The following is a 21,068-nucleotide window of genomic DNA, read 5'->3' as shown; positions in this document are numbered from 1 at the left end:
CTTTGGTCAAGTGTTTTACTTCTGACCCAGCTCTCAGATCCATAAGTTAAAACTGGTTTGAACACTGTCTTATATACAGCTAATTTAGTGTTCCAACTAATTTCTCTCTTATTCCATATGAATTTATTCAATTGACTTCCCACCATACCAGCTTTGCTGATTCTGTTGTCTATTTCTATATTTAATTTATCATCTTCAGTAAAAATCGTGCCTAAGTAGCTGAAATGTTTTACTTGTTCCATAGGTTCTCCATTCACAACACAGTTGACATTTTCAATGATTCTGCCTATTTTCATTGTCTTTGTCTTTTTTATTGTTGACCTTCATACCATATCTATTACAACAGTTATTCAATTTAGTCAGAGAATCTTGCAGACTTGTAGCGGATTTATTTAGAAGTATAACATCATCTGCATAAAGCAAAGAGCTGACATTAACATCTCCAATTTTGATATCAGGTTTAATACCACTTTCCTTCATAATGTGATCCATATAGATAATGAATAACAGACGGGATAATGTACATCCTTGTCTCACACCAGATTTAACATTAAACTATCTTCCTGTACTTCCTTCAATTCTAACTGCTGACTTACAACTCAAATAAAGACTAAGTATTGCTTGATATAATGCCCCATTGACACCATACAACTGTAGCATATTGAATAGCTTCTCTCTTGGCACCTTGTCATATGCCTTTTCCAAATCGACAAAACTTAAATACATATCTTTGGTATATTCCCATGCTTTCTCCACTATTTGTCGTAAAGTGAAGATCTGATCCTGACAGCCTCTATTTGGCCTGAATCCAGCTTGTTCTTCACCAAGCTTTTCTTCCACAATTCTTCTCAACCGTTTCTCAAGTATACTTGCATAGATCTTGCCAGGAACACTCAGTAGGGAAATACCTCTGTAATTCTCTACAGTTTTATTTCCCTTTTTATATATGGGTACTATGAGAGTTCTACTCCACTCATCGGGAATTCATCCCTCTGTCCAGTCTTTCTGAACTATGCAGTGGGGCCAAAAGACTTTTATACCACCATACTTCAGCATTTCTGGTCGAATATCATCTACTCCTGCTGCCTTTCCACATTTCAAGCCTTTGATGGCTTTTTCTACTTCAAGTATGGATATGTATTCTTGACTGCATGCCTGGTCAGTGCTTTTTATCATTGTGCTGTCATCACTGCTTGTTTCATTTAGCAGTTTTTCAAAGTAATTACTCCATACTTCAAGGATATCTTTTTCTCCTGTTTTCATGTCACCTTTATCATCTCTAACTCCTTTTACAGCACTCTTTCCTCCATTCCTAAGATTCTTCAACAACCTCCAGAATATTTTGCCACATTCTTGATATTTCTTTTCTATATTCTTGCCAAAGTCCTCCCATGACTTTTGTTTAGCTAGTTTTACACACTGTTTAGCTTTCTTACATTTGTCTCTGTATTCTGTAAGAGTAAAAGCTGACTTATTTGCCAGAAACTTTTGATATGCTTTCTTCTTTTCCTTCACTGCCTCTTTAACTTCCTGCATCCACCAGAGAGTTCTGATTTTTTTATCCTTGCACACAACCTCACCACATGCCTCTCTGGCAGAATCAATCAATGTTTTCTTCAGGGTTTGCCACCGAATCTCCAAGGTTTGATTCCTGTTCTCAAACTCTTTCATTTTCTTTTCAATAATCTTTCTGTATTTTAGCCTACAGTTCGCATCTGAGGGCTGCTCAACTTTTATTCGCTTTAAAACTTTCTTACATGTTATTCTTTTCAATATGAAATTCAATTTTATCCTGCTCAAGACTAAATAGTGATCACTTCCAATTTCAAATCCTCTGTACACTCTGGTGTCCTGCACCAGGGAGAAAACATCATTATCAACAATAACATAGCCAATGAGACTTTTCTTATTCCTAGCCTCTTCTCTCTCCATGTGAATTTGTGCACATTTTTATGTTGGAACATGGTGTTAGTAATAACCAGTCCATGTCCTGAGCAGAAATCCAACAGATATTTGCCATTATTATTAGCTTTGCTCTTTTCTCCAAATTTTCCCAAAATATTATTGTATGTCTCACAATCATTTCCTACTCTGCTATTTAGATCCCCAACAAGGACCAACTTTTCCTTTTTCATTGTGTCAGTTGCTTTTTCTAAAGCGTCAAAAAATTCCTCCACTTCTACCTTAGTAGAACCTTCTGTGGGACCATAGGCACAAATAAGTCTCATTGTCCAGTTCCCCATTCTCATATTTGCCCACATTACTCTACTTGATACTGCCTGCCATTCAAGAAGATTAGCCTCGTATTTTGTGTTGAATACTATGGCTACTCCTTCTTTTCCTTGATTGCCTGAATATAACATTTTGTATTTATTGCTCAGAAAGATCTCACCAGTTTTGGTCTTTTTTGTTTCAGTCACCCCTATTATGTCGATCTGGTACTTATCTAATTCCTCAGCTAGCTCCATTTCTTTGCCATTCAGGCTTCTTACGTTGATAGTACCGATCTTTAACTCTGGTGATGTTGAGTTGGGGTTTGTCTTCAGATTTGTTCCAGTAGCTGACTTTTCGCTGTTCACCCTGGTTCCCTGGAGAAAACAACGGGGAGCCTTGTTTAACCAGGCGACGCCCCAGCCGGCATGAACGTCTAAGACTATTATAATCACCTGCATTATAATTCCACATAAGTTCCCGTCTCTTTGATACTCCTGCATGTCTATTCATTTTCCAAGTCAAAACCATATGGTTACTCTCTCCAACTGGTGGGAGAGATATCATCTCAGTTATTATCAACTCTTCTGATGCTATAACCAAATCTAAAACTCTTGAACCTCTTGTTCCCTCTGTTACATGTTGCCTAAGACATTTGTCCCTCAAGAATTCTAGAAATTCCATTCCACTATTGCTACATGCATCTTCCTCTCTCCAATTTATACTACTGTAGTTAAAATCTCCCATAACAATCATTCTTCTTGCACTTGCCAAACTTAGCTGTCTAAACATCTCCTGGTCCCCATCCTCCGTGCTCCTGGGTCTGTAGCAACACCCCACTAAATATCCTGTCTTGCCTACCTCTACCTTACACCATATGCTCTCAAAATCATTTGTCTCACTTCCTTCCAAAGCCTCCATTCTTAGAGGACATAGGTCATCACTTATCATAAGCAGTACCCCACCGCCACGCTTTTCCCTCCTATCCTGATGAAAAATGCTATACCCAGAGACTTCTATTCCTGTTATTATATCCCCTTCTGTCAACCACGTCTCAGTGATCACAATAATTTTGGGGCAGGCTGATGCTATCTGTGCCACCAATTCCTCTCCCTTATTCTGGATACTCCTGGCATTAGTATAAAGCATATAAAAGCCATTGTTTCTATACCCAGCATTATCCCTTCTAGACTCCACTGGGCTCAGTGTTACCTGACATCGTCTCCCTTCTCCCAAGTATCCATTCCCACAAGAGGCCACCCCTGCTATCATCCTCCCTAGGACACACTGACTCGTTCAGAAGGCAATCTCTCCCAGATGCCTACATCCTTCTTCATTCAAATGTAAACGGTCTCTTGCATACAATTCCTCTCTTTCCTCAAACGCACTCCAAGCATCCACATATACCAGTCCTCTCTTGTCACACATTCTTGCTATTATGCCATTCAATATCGCAGCTCTGCTGCTCAGCTCATCATTATCATACCTAGGCAACACACACACTATTTTTCCTCTCTCTGTCTTCTTCCGTACAGCCTCAAGCAAAAACCTCATATCTCTCATTGCCCGACTTACCTTACCACTGAAGTCATTTGTTCCTACCATCACAATCATCTCATCCACCCTTTCACCTCTCTTAATTGCCATAGCCCTTTCTATTGTTCCTCCTGGCAAACACTCCTCACGCATCCTATCTTGAACACCACCGATCATTGAGTCACCATACATTATACCTCTTACCATTCCCTCTCTCCTATTGTTTCCATTCTCCTGTGAGCTAAAGATACAAAAGTATTTTATTAATTTAATTTTATGTACATTGCATTTTTATAGACAGTCCAGAAACCCTGCTCAAGAGACCAAACATGGAACTTTTTCAAGCCATTTCAAGCTTCTAATAAGTGGGGAGGTGATCTCACACCAGAAAATGAAATTCATCTCCCACCTAAAGACCATTACAAACATCCATGCCCAAGGCAGGATTTGAACCCATAGCCTCTTGCTTTGAGAATGATAAGTTAACCAGGTCAACACACACACACACACACACACACACACACACTTTTTTTCTCTAAACTTACTCAGGTTTTGACTTTTATTCATGATATTTCATTTATTTTGAAATTTCAAATATAACTTTTGAGGAATGTGGCTTTATAGGAATAATAGGATTTTCATGTTTATCCAAAGAAAGAGCTTAAAATATATTGTAAAACAGAATTCTCAATGGCCAAAGTTAAAAAAAAAAAACATTTTGTTCTAGATAAGCAAAAAAATTCAATATTAATATAATTTTTATAGAGAAGAAAAATAAGAGGTAGGATGTAATTGTAAAACTTTTTCTTACCGGTCTAGCATGTTTTGTACTTTAATACCAAGCTTTGTGCATTCTGCTTCATTAACTTCAATACCCTTTAAAGATTTAACTGGAAAAAAAATAATCTTTTGGATTTTTCCCACAACAACATATTTGTGATTTTTATATTTACTCCACATCCATAAAAAAACAGTTGTTATGCCTACAGCTGTAAGAATCAAGCTTTTAGTAACATCCGGCAAAGGCATTTGTACTGTTTCCAAAATACCTAAAAGAGAAATAACAAACAGTCACAATCCACATATAGTAAATCATGTCTGTATTACTCCAAACTATCAATATCCCATATTAAATATAAAAAAAAGCAAACAAATACATCTGCTACTTAAAAAACCATGTGTCTACAAGATCAGTTAAATTGTGATCTACGCGACAAAGGACAGACTGACAGATGTCGTGAGGTTTACATCAATCACAACACTTCAAGGACATTGAGAATGAAAAAAGTACAAATCAGGGATGTCACATAACAGAAAAAAAACACCAAACAGAATGGCAACTAACTGAAATGATCTACGTTGATTACCATGTCAAGAGCATTCAAAGAATCAGCTGAAATGATGAAATATCCTCTACAGTGTAACAAAAAAACAAGGAATGCTTTACATCAAGTCTGGTCTTCCTTAAACCATTGTGAAACACTTGTATCTATCAGAAGTGCACAGCAACCAACGAACCAGCAGCTAGCATAATAGTGAATGCATGCTTCTCATTATTTAAACATCTTCAAATATTTTTCACTAGATATGTTAACAGTTATTATTTGCTTTCTAGTTTTTAGTTTATTCATGTTAATTTCCTGTTGGAAATTAGTTTCAACACTACATACAAGACAGCATTAAAACCAATTTTAACTTATGAATCTGAGAACCAGGTTAGAAATAAAGCACTTCAAACACTGGAGACTACATACAAGATGAGTTCCAAAAATTTCTGGCCTGACATACAAAATCCATGCCAATTTTAAAACACCATGCACCACTTTCAACTCTCTACCTGAGTTGAGACACTTGTTTGACTAACACATGGCACACTAAGTGGGTGCGAATGTTAAAAATTGAGTACTGTACTGTGATAAACTTTTTCACCAAAGAAGGGTTTTTCTCCAAATGATATGAAACAGTGATTGGATGGTTTATAGGGAAGCTTCTCCTTGATATTCCACTGTGAATGAATGGGCTGAACAGTTTCACCAACGAAGAGAGCATCGAAGTTGATCCTCGTGATGGTCAGGCCTGCAGAAGTGATGACTGGGGAAAATGAGTCTTGTTGAGGAGGAACAGATCAATGACAGATGGCTGAAGCTCAAAGAAATCTCAGCAAGGCTGGGGTGTTCTATAACAACCATCTTTTGCATCATTCACAAGAAACTTCACATGACAAAGGTCAATGCAATGTGGGTGTCCTGACTTCTCTCTTCAATTCAGGAGCAGCATCATGTGACCTGTTCCTGAAGGTTTTTAGAGTTTTGTCAAGGGAATCAGAGAGAAGTGCTGGAATCCATTGTCACTAGGGATGAAAACATGCTCCTTCATTATGATCCTCTTTCCAAAAGAGAATCCACTCCATGGATTCCCTTTTGGAATCACCACCAAGAAAAGCCAAGGTCACTCAGTCCACCAAGAAGATCATGGCAACAATTCTTTGGGATTGCCAATGAATACAGAATATTATACTTCACTCCTGCACAACTTGCAAGACACCATAAACGAGAAAAGATGAGGAATGCTGAGTCATAATGTCACCTGCTTCACAACAATGCTCTAGTCCATACAGATATTGTTGCAAAGGACTGTGGCTTCCAGAAGATTAAACATCCATCCTACAGCCGCAATCTAGCACCACATAACTACTATCTCTTCTCGAAACTGAAGAAAGACCTTTGAGGAAGAAAATTTGCAGATGACAATGATGAGGTGAAAGATGGTTTTAGGGGTGCAGACAAAAGTACAGACTATTTTTTCAAAGGCATAGAAATGTTAATTCGAAGATGTAAAGAGTGTGTTGAAGTAAAGGGAGATTATGTTGAAAAGTAACAGTTGTTTTCTTTCTAACAGTTAATCAAGCCAGAAACTTATGGAACCACCCTTGCATATGAGAGTTGTGAAAAAGTTAAAAAGATTAGTGAAAAGGCGGCACTGATGAGAGTATCATATTAAAAATGTGGATATTAGGAAAGAACTTTAGATTATTAGAATTCAAGAATGTTAGCAGAGATAATCTCAGGTAGTATGGTTACTAAAACAGAATGAGAAAGGTTAGCAAAGTAAGTGTTCTTTGCCAGAATAACATTAAAAAGACCTAGAGAAAGACCAAGATCTAGATGGATTGATACAATAAAAATGCCTTAGTGCATTACCATTGCCAATTTATATGCTACTATCATATATCTTCTCTTCTGTTTACTACTCTAACACTTTCAAGACCACTTGTGGTAGACAGTTATAAGTAACCAACGTATAAGACCATTATTTTTTAAGGAAATAACAATGTACACTAAAATATTAATTATAAAAACTTTAATACTTTTCTATATTTTGGCAACATTACATTGCCATCATAGGAGTGTTAGTGGATAGGAAATTAAAGTTTAGGGGGCATATAGCAAAAGTGGCTAAAGCAGCTCATCAGATCACTTGGTTACTAAAGAATACTTTGATGTGCAGAGACAAGCAGATTATTGTTCCTCTTTATCAAGCCTTGATAAGACCCTATCTCAACTACTGTATGCAGATCTTAGTGCCAGAGTTTCTTGGTGATGAGGAAAGTGGAGAAGATCCACTTTCTTATGGGAAGATCCTTACGAGAACAGGCTGAAGATTTGCGGGTTACAGAAACTGGTTGATAGGCGGAAAAGGGGTGATATGATTGAGACATACAAATTACAGAAGAGTTGCAAGATTAATTCAGAGGAAATTTTTCAGAACAGGTCTGGTGGTGGGAGAACTAGGAGCCATCCATGGAAACTGAGTAAGGGTGTAGTTAGCAAGGTTGTTAGAACTAGGTTGTTTGCTTGGAGAGTAGTGAATGAGTGGAATAGGTTGCCAGAGTCTGTTGTGGTGCCATGACTGTGAATGAGTTCAAAGCAAAGTATTATTAGCATTCAAGAATGTTAGCAGAGATAATCTCAGGTGGCATGGTTACTTAAACAGAATGGAAAAGGTTAGCAAAGTAAGTGTTCTTTGCCAGAATAACAGTAAAAAGACCTAGAGAAAGACCAGCCTGACTGGCCAAGTGGTTAGCGTATCCGCTCCCCAGCCAAAAGGCTGCAGTTCGAATCCCGCTGTCGGCATGGATGTTTGTGATTGTCTGTGGAAATACTGGTGGTGGTCGGCGATAGATAGCTTTGGTGTAGTTGCAGTCAGCTGTTGGATTGCGAGTGGTGGAGACAGAGCTGTAAAGCAGATGCCCTCCCTTGACGAGTCTTTGGACTCTCTGGAGGTGACAAATAATAATAATAATAATAAACGATAGATACTGAGCAAATGTTGGATAGTTCTTTATATGATGTTTACGGCCTCCCCTGATGAGTCTAAGGACTCCATGGAGTTGCCTGTAATAATAATAATAATAATCAAGGATAACAAAAAACAATAAGTGCATGAAGGCACTAACAACCAAAACAACAAAGTGTTGTTGAATTGAGAGTTAGTTACAGGATTGACACTAGGGAGTTCTTTCATTTGATGGAACAGCGGAAAGGAGCGATCCCTGGGGCCATTCCTGGAATTTGAAGAAAGGAAACTGTGAGCAAGAGAATGAGGAGCAGTTTCTTTGCATGGTGGGTGGTTGAACTGTGGGATGCATTGCCTGATAGATTGGTGAGGGCAAAAACAATCAATGAGTTCAAGGAGTGGTATGATAGACTTTGTGTTTCCTAGGAAAGACCTTTCACAATGAGTCTCTTGACTCAATGGAGACCTGAATAATAATAGTAATAATAATAACGTCAGGCCTAGAATCCTAAATGGCTTCTCCTAGTGGGCTAAAGTGGGTAGTCTTGGTCGTTGGGCTGAAGATCTGAGGATTAATGCTTTCCAAATTTGAGACAGTCACATGAACCCAAATTTGTTGGGATTTGGAAAGCTTTTTTAGGGATGAGGCAGATTCAAGGAACAGCCTTTCAAATTGCAGCAGATACAAATATGAAAAGACATATGACAAACATGAGAGGAATTTATCAATTTATCAGACATATATGGAAATTAGTGCACAGGGTAATGGAAGAATGAGAGGTCATTACTGTAAAATGTACAAATGTCATGTCAGTAAGGAAGCAAAAGGAGATTTTGTTTTGCATGGTGGATGCTGAAAGAGTGGAATGAATTGCCAGAGTGAGTAGCAAATGCTCCAACACTGAATGTCTTCAAAAGGCAAGTCATAATAGTTATTGTGGTTTGCGAGTGTTTGATCTCTGATATGTTTTCGGAATCCATAGTGGTTTGGAAGATACTAACATTAAAGGAAAATCAGTACACCAACATATCAGTATATGCCAATAGTGGCTCGTCCATAAGGACTGCACTGAATGCAGCACCAGAATTGAGTATACTAGCAAGTAGTAACTAGGTATACTCAATGCTGGAGCTACATTCAATGCAGCCCTGAAGTGCTTATAGACAAGCTGCCACTGGTATATGCATTTAAGAGAATACCACACAGAAAAATTATTATGGGCTACTCCATGGAGTCCTTAGACTCATCGAGGGAGGCCCTAAACATAATGCCAAGCTATCCAACATTTGTGCAGTATCTATCATACTTTGCTTTGAATTCTTTCAGTGTCATGGCACCCACAACAGACTCTGCAACCTATTCCACTCATTCACCACTCAAAGCAAAAAACTTACTTCTAAACCACTGCTAACTACACTCTTTCTTAGTTTCCAAGGATGGTCCCCTAGCTCTCCCATCACTAGACCTGTTCTAAAAATTTGCTCTTTAGTAATCTTGTAAAAACCCTTCAGTAATTTGCATGTTTCAATCAAATCACCTCTTTTCCACCTATCAAATAGTTTCTGTAACCCACAAATCTTCAACCTGTTCTCATAAGGTTCATTCCATAGACCTGCTGCCATCTCGGTCACTCACCTCTGGATCCTTTATGCCTCTTCCTCATCACCAAGAAACCTAGGTGTCTAGATCTGCAGGAAGTAGTCAGGATGGGATCTTATCAAGGCTTGATATAGAGGAATAATAACCTGCTTGCCTCTGCTCATCAAAGTATTCTTCAGTAACCAAGTAATCTGATGAGCTGCTTTAGCCACTTTTGATGTGTCCTCTGAACTTTAACTATCTGTCCACTAACACTCCCAAATTTCTGGCTTCTTCAGTTTCCTGGAGTATAATTTCACAATGTGGTGTACAGCTTTTCACTCCAAAATGCATAATCTTATACTTTGCCACATTAAACTGACATCCATTCTCCTTTGCCTAGACTGCCAGTCTATCCTGCACAATTTTAACACCATCTGTGTCAACTATTGCTCTACCTAATTTTGCATCATCAGCAAACAACTGAACAGCTCCTCTCAGATCCTTTCCTATATTATTAATGTATAAATTAAACAGTAGCAGCCCAAGAACAGAGCCATGTAGCACACCACTAGTCACAGGCCTTCTTCTGGACTCTACTTCTGAATAAACTACTCACTGATATCTCTCCATCAACCACCCTCTTATCCACCTTACCAATCCTATATTCATCCCCATGTGCTGCAGTTTATTCATTAGAATTCCATGTGGTATCCTGTTAAAGGCTTTTGAAAAGTCTAGCAGTATCACTGTAAACCCATTACCTTTATTGAACTCAGCTGTCACTGTATTATAAAATGCAAGCAAGTTACTGAGGCATGACCTACCCTTCACAAAACCATGTTGTTGCCCTCATATAGTATCCCATTTCCAACTATCCATTCCTGTAATTTTTTTGTTCTTTTTGCAGATAGGCTTATATGTTGGTAACATGACTGTTAAATTATTTAAGGAATTTATAACATATACTGGAATATTAATTAAAAGAAACTTTAATACCTCCTATATTTCGGCAACGTCACATTGCCATCTTCATGGGAACATATAACTATGACACGTGCACATGGAACTATTTTCTCCTCTTTCCATCCTCTTGGGACTAACCCAGAGCGGAGACTTAGATTAAGCAATGTGGTTGAAGGTACTGACAATTACCTAGAACCTTCACTTAAAAACTCAGGCTGGTATACCATCTAATCCCATAGCTGTATTCACATTAAAGTTCTGTAATATGCTGTGCACCTCCATTTCATTTACCTCAGTTCCCCATATAAGTCTTTGCCTCTCTCATTACCACAATATTTCCACCTGGATGATATACTCTTGCAAATTGTTCACTTAGTAATTCTTCCGATTATTGAATTCTTCAATTCAATTCTTCGACAATTGAATTCTTCAACTGATTCAATTACCTCCCTACTATCAGCATTTTAAAATCATTCTGCCATAAACATTCTTCCTTTTACATGCAGCATATTGAAAGAACTGTTTGGGATTATCTTTTATCTTTGGCCTGCACTGCTAATTTCCTTTCATACTCTGCTTTTGCCTTTCTTACCATACTAGTTACCTTTCTTGCCTTTGTACTGCTCATGTGCCTGCTGGTCAACTTTCTCCTTGAATTCCCTCCACATTTTTTTCTTTTTTTGCAGCTCTAGCTTAATGATGATATTCATCCATTTAACTCTCACTTGATTTACTCTCCTGACTCTAGGTATGGAGTCTGCCATTACTTCCCTAAAACTCTCCACCTCTACCACTTCTCATGCACTATTACATCTAGCCCTTGTAGTTGCACATGCATAGCACTGATCCAAACAATCTTCTAAGCTTGTCATACTTACCAGCCGTGTAATTCCACACATTTAACCACCTCCCAGGTACATAAAATTACATAAATTAGTTTTGTAAAAAATTACATTACATAAACTGGAGCAAATGGGGATGCACGTGATGCTAGTGACATGGATAAGATGGTGACTGATGAATATATGGCAAAGAAGAATCCAGGAGAAGATGGATGACTAGCAATGTTTCATAGGGCTCTGTACTTGAACTGGTGTTGTTTAATGTCTTTAATCTCTGACATTTTATTTAATTTGATGATGCAAAGCTGGAAAAGGGACATTAATGAAGATCATATGGAGATCCTGAATGATGATTTAAATAGACTGACAGTGTTGGCAAAAGATAATTATTGCCCCAAATCTAAGAGTTTCATGCCGAATATAGAAACTATATAAAGATCAGCAAGTCCAAGCGTAAGCCAACACCTGGTAGTGAAATGCCAGGGCAACTCGTTGCAAAGGTGAAGCAAGATCTGATCACTGTTCTTAGTATTTACCCATAATGTAAAACAACAGCTCCTAGGAGATGTATTACTGTTCTACATTATTAGAGAAGGTCACTACCCAGACTGTTTCAACCTTTTTTGAGGTCTCATCAGTGAGTAGGTAGACCTGAATAATACTAAGATGGTAGTGAACAGAACTTACATAAACTCTGCTATACGAATTGCCAAGAAGATATACCAATAAATTATTTAAAATAAAGAGCCAAGGGGCTTCAATTCGGCAACATAAAAATTATTTAAATTAAGGGGTTATTAAATCCCACATTATTTCTACCAGGTGTTAGCTTACACTTGGACTCGCTAATCTTTATATAGTTTCTATATTCAGCATGAAAGTCTTAGATTAGATTTCTATCTTTGAGTTTCTTATTCGGCTTTGAAGTTTAATATCCCTTAATTTAAATAATTTTTACGTCGCCGAATTGAAGCCTCTTGGCTCTTTATTTTAAATAATTATTGCCAATATTAACATTGCAAAGAGTAAATTTATGCACTTTGGGATGAAAATTTATAAGCTTTGTATTACATTAATAGAAATGGAATGAACTCGACTGATGAAGACAGGGATACTAGGGTGATGACATGCAAGAAGTTCAGAGTTTACTGCAAAAGTGGGGCACAATATCTCAAAGAATCATTTAGATGTTGCAGAATACACTGATAAGTAGGCATAGAGAAGTTATTATCACTCTTTATAAAGCTTTGATACAGCCAAATCTGGACGACTGTTGTATATAGAGTGTGCTATTCTTGATGAGAATCCAGAGATAAGTGAGCAGCAAAGTGGTAGCAGGCTTGTGGAATGCTCCCTGTGGATAGGCAAAGTTTGCAAGTTAAAAAAATCTGGTTGAGAGGTACAAAAATAGGGATGACAATAAAAGGATAAGTTATAGAGGTTTTATAGAACTGATATGGAAAAAACTTGAATACACGATAAGAAGGAAGAGAAGATACACCCGATTTTGTTCCTTGAAATTGTGTGAGTAGGGTGTAAAGACTAGATTTCTTACTTGGAGGGTGATGAACTTGTGTTATGGGATGCCCAGTGCACTCATGAGTGCTCTGTCAGTAAATATCTTTAAGGACGCTGCTGGTTATCTGGAGGTATGGCCAAAGCAACTAAGCTATGTGATCTGTGTATTATGTCTGTTAATTGTGTGTGTGAGAGAGAGAGAGAGAGCTCTCTTCTGGTCAGTTTATCCGTCTTGCAGAATGAAAAACCAGAGTTCTGGGGTGGACCCTGGCACCTTCTTATGAGAAAACCAATCAGCTTGATTTCAGTAGAAAATCCCTTATAATGGTTCCTTAGGTTGCAGATTGGATTCTATCCCTACTCGTAAGGAATAACACGGGTTTCCCCACAGTGTCTTCAAAAGCCATGCAGTTACCCCATAGTGATAATAATAACAACAGTGCATAATTTAATGTAACAGTGAATTATATTACGTATTGGTACTAATATTAATTTTATCGTTTATCAGTATTTTATTTCTTTATCAGAAAAAAAACTAAAAAAAAAAATTAAGGTTCTGTGTAGATGAGCCCAATTAACTAGCAATGAACTGTCATTGAATGTTATAATCGGCCTTCGGCTATGTTAATTACAGAGAGTTCCTTATAAATATTATGGGTTAAATATTTCTAACAATTTGAGTAGTATCACATATTCTCCTTTTTAGACCACTATTTTTATTCTTACCTCAGATCATAGTGCAAAATCACAACATGAATAACAAACCGGAAAATAGAGGGGGGGGGAGGACACAATGCACGGTACGGAGCGAAGAAGCATAAGCGTAGCTTTCAAACTACATCAACAAACACGCATGAGCTAGACCAACAATGTTTGCTGTTCTAAAGCCGAACTTAACATCTGTTCTAGTAAATATTTAAGTATAAATATTTACTAGTATATGTATTTATTCATTCATACAAAATTCAACGTGTGTATATGTGTTACATTAGTATTTCTAACATCGCAAGCAATCAATCGGTCATTCAACCACGGTTAAATGTCCCAATGCAACAGCATTCCTTCGCTACTAGTTACTACTACCAACTGACAGCGCAAGTTTCAGCAAGCCCGTGTGTGACATGAAAGCAGAAAACGATATTCCTATCCTTGTTACGTCAAATACACCAAGCGAAGGTCAAACGTGGATACAATACCAGTGTGTATTTGTTTATCTCCTACTTCAACATCAGCTGCTTGTGAGCAATTTTTTTCCCTTTCCCTCTTTCTTCCTTGTTCTCCGGAGCGCTTGATATTTATTTCGAAATATAGGCTATCCCGATAAACATCTGAGATAATAACAATATAGTACTGTTTATTAGTATAAATAAAATGCATGGCTTTAAATTATTATTACGTTCCACCTCCAAGGTCTTGCCGTGAATGAAACTCAGGTTATATTTAAAAACAAGCCATTTTTTTTCAAAATTCTGAATTAATTATATATATTTTTAAAATTTCTGATGTATAACTCGACGATTACTGTTTTTAAACAACTCTCACCACACACAGACTCTACACATTTGTGCCCTACGTTCAACATTATACACTTTTGAGCCAAACATTATCGTCATCTACACATACTGGCCAATGAATTAGAAACTTTTTATTTAATACCGTGCTGGGCCCGAATTACAGCACATATGCGGTTTGGCATAGATTCCTACAAGGTGTTGGATTGCATCTACGTCTACAACGTACCAGGCATTCACCATGCAGTCCTTGAAAAAAAAAAAAAAAAAAAAGACAATTATTCCGGAGTGGAATGATATACTATATATATATAAAAATACATAAATAAATAATATTTATTTATTTATTTATTTATTTTTTTTATAAATATACTTCTATCCTAACGGATAAAAAGGCTATTTTACCGGCGAAAATGTTAATAGAAAGAGGGATGGTAAATCCCTTTATGTTTTTACAGCCGGGTACGAAACTCGGATCGAAATCCATAGAGTTTCATGCCGAAAAAACTATCGGCGGGCCCAAGTGTAAACGATCACCTGGGTAGTACAACACCAGGGCAACTCCCTGCAAAGGTGGAGCAAGCTCCGTCACTAACTTTAATATTCTTTCATAATGTAAAACCCAGCTCCTAAGAGATGTATATATATTGTTTTACATTATGAGAAGATTACATTATTTCGATGGATTTCGATCCGAGTTTCGTACCCGGCTGTAAAAACATAAAGGGATTTACCATCCCCCTTTCTATTAATATTTTCGCCGGTAAAATAGCTTTTCGGCTTATTAACTTAGTAATTAACAATAAATATAGGAGTGCACCACTTCGGCAATTCGATAGTAGAGGTATGTAAGTTCGTGTTCACTTAAAACCTTGATATTCCAGGTCTACCTACTCACTGATGAGACCTCAAAAAAAAAAAAAAAGGTTGAAACCGGTCTGGGTAGTGACCTCTTCTCATAATGTAAAACAATATATATATATATCTCTTAGGAGCTGGGTTTTACATTATGAGAGAATATTAAAGTTAGTGACGGAGATTGCTCCACCTTTGCATGGAGTTGCCCTGGTGTTGTACTACCCAGGTGATCATTTACACTTGGACCCGCCGATAGTTTTTTCGGCATGAAACTCTATGGATTTCGATCCGAGTTTCGTACCCAGCTGTAAAAACATAAAGGGATTTACCATCCCCCTTTCTATTGAAAAAAAAAAAAAAATGTTTAGGTTCTAAGACAGTGGTCGCCAAAGGGGTCGATTCGGGGTCTATTGGAGGTCGACAGAAAAATATAAGACATCATTGTATGGGTAATATTTAATTCGGTTAACTTGGATTACCTCCATGACAAAAGACATGGAGGTAAGACAACGCGATTAAGAGTGAATCGTGGGATCAGTACCTCCATCTTACAGGTCCATGAATAGGACCTGTAAGATGGAGTAAGGTCATGAAAATAGTTACTGAGGCCAATCAAGTAGGCCAAAATGACGTATTTACCAATAAACGGATGATGGTGGTTCCTGCCGGCCGGCGCAGTGGGAGCGAGATTGCAACACGTGCATGGTTCTTATTTACTGATACTTACAAGTATTCGATCCCAGTCTCATTTTTGCGCATCGACATACAAGTGAGCGTTAATGTTCTAAAATTCATCAACATACATATTATAATTCAATCGTTATTCATTCACGAACTAAACTTCTCTATGTTGAAGAGTTGAGCAGCGCTGGTAGTAATACCAGTGATATTAATACCAGTAGTTTATTAATATCACTAGTAATACCAGTGATATTACTAGTGATAGTAATAGTAGTAGTAATAGTAATATAATAATATATACTATATTATACATACAATAAACACTGTAACTATAAAATAAACAATCTGGCAACAACATTGATAGGGCCGCATTTTATGTAGCTAATATCTAATTTGGATTAAACAATGTAGCATTAGGGGCGGCCGATAAAAGTTTGCACCCGGACGGCAAATACCCTTGTCGTTCCCCGGGTTAATAGTGTGTTGGATCTCCTCTGGCCAATATTACCGTGTATCCATCCCGGCATCGACTCCACTAGTCCCCGGAAGGTGTCCTGAGATATTCTTTACCCACTAGACGGATTCCCAGAGGTCAGCAACCAAGTAAAGCACTGGCCTTGACTGGAGGATGCCGTGTTCCACATTATCCCATAAATGTTAGATGGGATTCAAATCAAGAATTAGAAAGGCAGGGGAGTGAATATCTGGATGTTTTTGGAAAATTTGCACAAAGCGAGCCTTGTGAACAAGGGGCATTGTCCTGCTGGAAGAGCCCAGATCCATCGAGCCCCAGTACCCACAATAGGGCAATACCTCATCCAAAACAATTCCTAGGTAACAATTAGCGGTCAATGCGTGTTCAATGGGGGATGAAAGGAGCTCCGTAATGTCACGAGAACAATTCCAGTATCACGATACTGTCACAATCGACCTGTTTCCGGCCAACCGTACAGTCTGGGTTGTCATAATGTTTTTGATAATGAACAGCGCTAAGCAAATTATGCAAAACCCTACTAGCCCAAGACCCAAATTTTTTAAATAGTATGTCCTTATAAACCAATAGGAGTATCATAAAGTGATAAGTGGTGCGTCATCTGTATTTTCTTAAAGCTAAAAACAATTTGTTTAAGAAATTAATTTTTGATTAAATAAAAAAAAAAACGGGTTTACTTTTAAAAGATATTCTGTTTTGTACAGTCTGCAGTTACTGACAAAATCTACTCGCCATGGGCGAAATTGTCGAGTCCTTGTCATGAGGTAGCATGACTTCACTCTATGTGTTGCAATGTTATTTTTATGAAGGTTTTCATTAAAGAATACTCAAAAACTAACTAAATACAATATTCTACAGTGCGTGTTGCAGTGTGGAGATATAGTAGGGCAGGGGATGGATCGTGTGTTGTTGTGTGTTAGTAAACGGTAACCCTCCCCGCGAAGAGTCTGGGACTCTATATTAGTGTCATGTACTAGCAATAACAATCAACGTATTTTCCTTTTAGAGAGTAGTCCTTATAGTCCTTATAAGGACTGGCTTAAAGGGGCGAAGCAAGAATGCTTTTCATCTTCCCCGTTATCTGTAGAGGACAGTGTAGGGATAAGGTGTTATTGAGCAATTAAAGCTCTGATCATGGCAGGGGGGGTAACAGCAACAGCGAGCCTCAGTTAGAGCTTCACTGGCTACAGCATTGCCATCCATTACCCTCCAAGGGTATTGGATTGAATGAACCAGTCACCGCATCTCATCGATTGATTTATTCCTCCCTTTTAGAGAGTAAGATGACATCTAATAATTATGTACTTAAGTTTCCTAGGAGTTTTTAAAATGTGTCTAATCATGGATCAAAACCCAAGAATAAAAATGTTGGTATAAAATTTTGCATAAATTTTGTTTTAAAAAATTCTCCATTTATTATTTCATTTCAGATGCATATTCATAAAACTAAAATTGGACAATAACAATAATTATTATCGATACACAATTAATAACGGAAAACTCACGTACAAAGATTACTTAATAGTATAATTTTCGCCTGTGTGTCACAGGCATCTTCAGTATATTTTCAGCTCAAATTAAACAATAACTGAAAATAATCTTAAATAATCTTCGTACGTGAGTTTTCCGTTATTAATTTTGTATCGATATGTCTACTCACGGTATACCTCTTTTAAAACTTATTGCTAGACTTCACGGAGAGTCTATTTCCAAACAATCTGCTAGATACGGTAAAGTATTGGTAAAGACGGCGAAATGCATTAACAGATTAATATTCCTTAAACGATATAAGATGGTTAAGGTTATTCCTACCTGTTGTAAAATAAAAGAAGTGTTTAGGTCCTCAAAAACTCATCGGATCTACTTAAAAGCTAGTAAGTCTCTTTTAACTAATCAGCTACACGAAGCTAAAAAATCTCTTGCCCTCTTAAATAGAGAATTTATGCTCTAGAATCTGTTTAAACGGTTGAAACTTTTAATACTATAGTGCGCATATCTTCGAATTCTTACCTAAAGGTCTTTAATGATTCTCGTGACAAGCTAAAACGTAAATTTGAATCACTGGTCAGCCTACCTAGATCCAGTAATAATGCTATTGATATAGATAAAGTAGTTATAAATGTTACCGGACGTCCACTAACAGACTGTGAACGTTTCGTTTTATCAAAACGAGATGGTTTGGCCGTTACGCCGAATAAGGTGTCCCTTATGTATTTTTTTTTTCATAACATAGACAGAGGTATTCGATCCTTATCCTTATATAAAAAACAGCCAACAGGTTACGTTTTGAATGCGCGAAAATTCTTTTTAATGTCCAGCCTCCTCGTCCTAATCTGTCTTACTCTTTGTTTAAAGCATTGAAATCACTGAAGAACAACCATAATTTAATTATTACGAAAGCTGACAAAGGGAAGGCTGTAGTGATTCAAGATAGGAAGGAATATGAGAGTAAAATGTCTCTATTACTTCGCGACTATTCAACTTATAGGCCTCTTACATCGGATCCTACGGGGAGTCAATTGAAAAGACTTAATTCTCTTATAGATAATGTATCTACATGGAATGAAGATCAAAAGAAAAAACTTAAAACCTTCTTCGGTCGTCCACCTAGATTGTAAGGTCTTCCGAAAGTTCATAAGCCAGGCATTCCGTTGAGACCAGTCGTAGATTGTATAGGTTGCCCCACTTACAAAATCTCAAAATTTTTATCAAAATTTACTCTCCTCTTCAACTAGAACTGATACTTATATAAAAAATACTTCGGATTTCAAAAATAAAATTTCAGATCTTCATTTGGATGTTTCTGATATCATGATCGGTTTAGATGTTGTTTCTTTATTTACGAATGTACCTCTTTCTGAAAGCATTGAATTACTGCAACAAGAATTTCCTTCAGACATAGTAAAATTATTTGATTTTGTAATACATTCTAGTTATTTTTCCTTTAAAAATAAGTTGTATCAACAAATTGAAGGAACAACAATGGGAAATCCTCTTTCTCCTGCTATCTCCAATTTCTTTATGGAACATTTTGAACAACGTATATTTGACAACATTTCTCCTAGACCTACTCATTGGTTCAGATATGTTGATGACATTTTTGCTGTATGGAATGGCTCTTCTAGGATCCAGTTTACCCTAGAAGTAGAATCAAATAAGCAGTTAGCCTTTTTAGATCTTCTAATTCTTCGTCAACCAGATGGTAAACTACATTTCTCAGTCTAGAGAAAGAAGACTCATACAGGCTATTATATCCATGCTGAATCTCATCACCATCCCAGTCAAAAGGCAGGAACTATTAAAGCACTGGTTCATCGGGCCCATTCCTTTTGTTCTTCAGACGATCTTTGACAGAAAGAACTGCAATATATATATAACTTCTTCCTTTCTAATGGTTATAAGAATTGCTTCATTAAAAGAGTTTTGAGTAGTTTTAATATGTCTTCCTCTTCAAATACAGAAGAAATAACGCGCATTCCTGTCTCTTATGTACAAGGCATTAGTGAACGTATAGCAAAAGTTTTAAAACCACTGAATATTTTTGTTGCCTTTCGACCGTTTAGAAAAATCTCCACCTTTCTCACTTCTCCTAAGGACAAGCTTCCACATCTTAATTATCCAGGTGTCTACCAGATTCTGCTCTTGTGGATTATCTTATTTCGGACAAACAGGAAGATCTGCCTCTATTCGGCTAGAAGAATACCAATCTTATATTGAATACTTTAAACCTGAAAAGTCTGGACTTGCAGAATTTGCCACCTTCACTAGACATAGAGTTCATTGGAGAAAGACAAGAGTCCTTCACAAAAGTCGGTTCCTCATGGAATGCCTTTATAAAGAAATATGCGAAACTTTACTTCATTCGAGAGGATTATCCAAGAGTGACTTGGATTAGTTCTGGACTTAATATTAAGGTAAGGTAAGGTAAAGGTAAAGATTGAGACAGGTGATCAGAAATTTTAAGTAAGTAGGTAAGGTAAGGTAAGGTAAAGGTAAAAGACTAGTCTTAATCATCATGAGCACTCCTTACGATGAACTAGACTTTAAGCAGCTACTTGCAATTTTCCGACATGTAGGAAACCTCCTACATACAAAATGGCCGGGTAAAGTAGAGATCCATCAAATCGCGGAAGTCGAATCTGAGGACTATCAACCTTCAGAACCTCTCCCCACCACATCTCAAGATGAAACAAGAGATAACAACCCAGCCACAGCTACTCAGACTCCGGAAGAACCAGACGACTACCAAACGGTGAGCAGAAAAAAGCGACGAAAACAGACACCACCAGAAGAAACGGAACACCAGCCAATGGACACAGTGGCACAGATCAAAGAACGAGTCCCGCCGGTAATATTACGAGACAAAAAACAATGGTCAAGAATTTCGGAGGCCATGAGAAACTCCGAGATTAAATTCAAAACAGCCAAAAACTCCGACGAAGGAGTCCGTATCCAGCCCGAAGGGACATCAGACTACCGTCGGCTAACAAAGTTGATGGACGAGCTAAAGACCCCATACCACACTTTTGAACTGAAAAGCAAAAAGAACCTAAAAGTTGTCATCAGAGGACTGGTTG

The 21,068-nt window shown here is 37.5% G+C and overlaps 1 protein-coding gene across 3 annotated transcripts in view; it reads right to left on the bottom strand.

The window, feature by feature from the left end:
- LOC150099775 (mitochondrial amidoxime reducing component 2-like) overlaps positions 1-21,068 on the bottom strand; it is a 229,233-nt gene that overhangs the window by 170,736 nt on the left and 37,429 nt on the right. For 2 of the 3 annotated variants that reach the window (XM_090404065.1, XM_090404067.1), the window contains exon 2: positions 4,559-4,796. In XM_090404065.1, the coding sequence (XP_090260191.1) occupies positions 4,559-4,776 (218 nt within the window). In that variant the 5' untranslated portion in view covers positions 4,777-4,796. Of the gene's footprint in view, positions 1-4,558; positions 4,797-13,674; positions 13,778-21,068 lie in introns of those variants that run through there. The other variant, XM_090404066.1, reaches the window with a different exon arrangement.

This window comes from Typopeltis vanoorti, chromosome 14 (genome assembly GCF_054136105.1).
Source record: "Typopeltis vanoorti isolate ZY-2024b chromosome 14, IOZ_Tvanoo_1.0, whole genome shotgun sequence".
Taxonomy (NCBI): Eukaryota; Metazoa; Arthropoda; class Arachnida; order Uropygi; family Thelyphonidae; genus Typopeltis; species Typopeltis vanoorti.
Note: the sequence above shows the minus strand (reverse complement) of the source record. Positions and strands in the feature narration are given on the sequence as shown.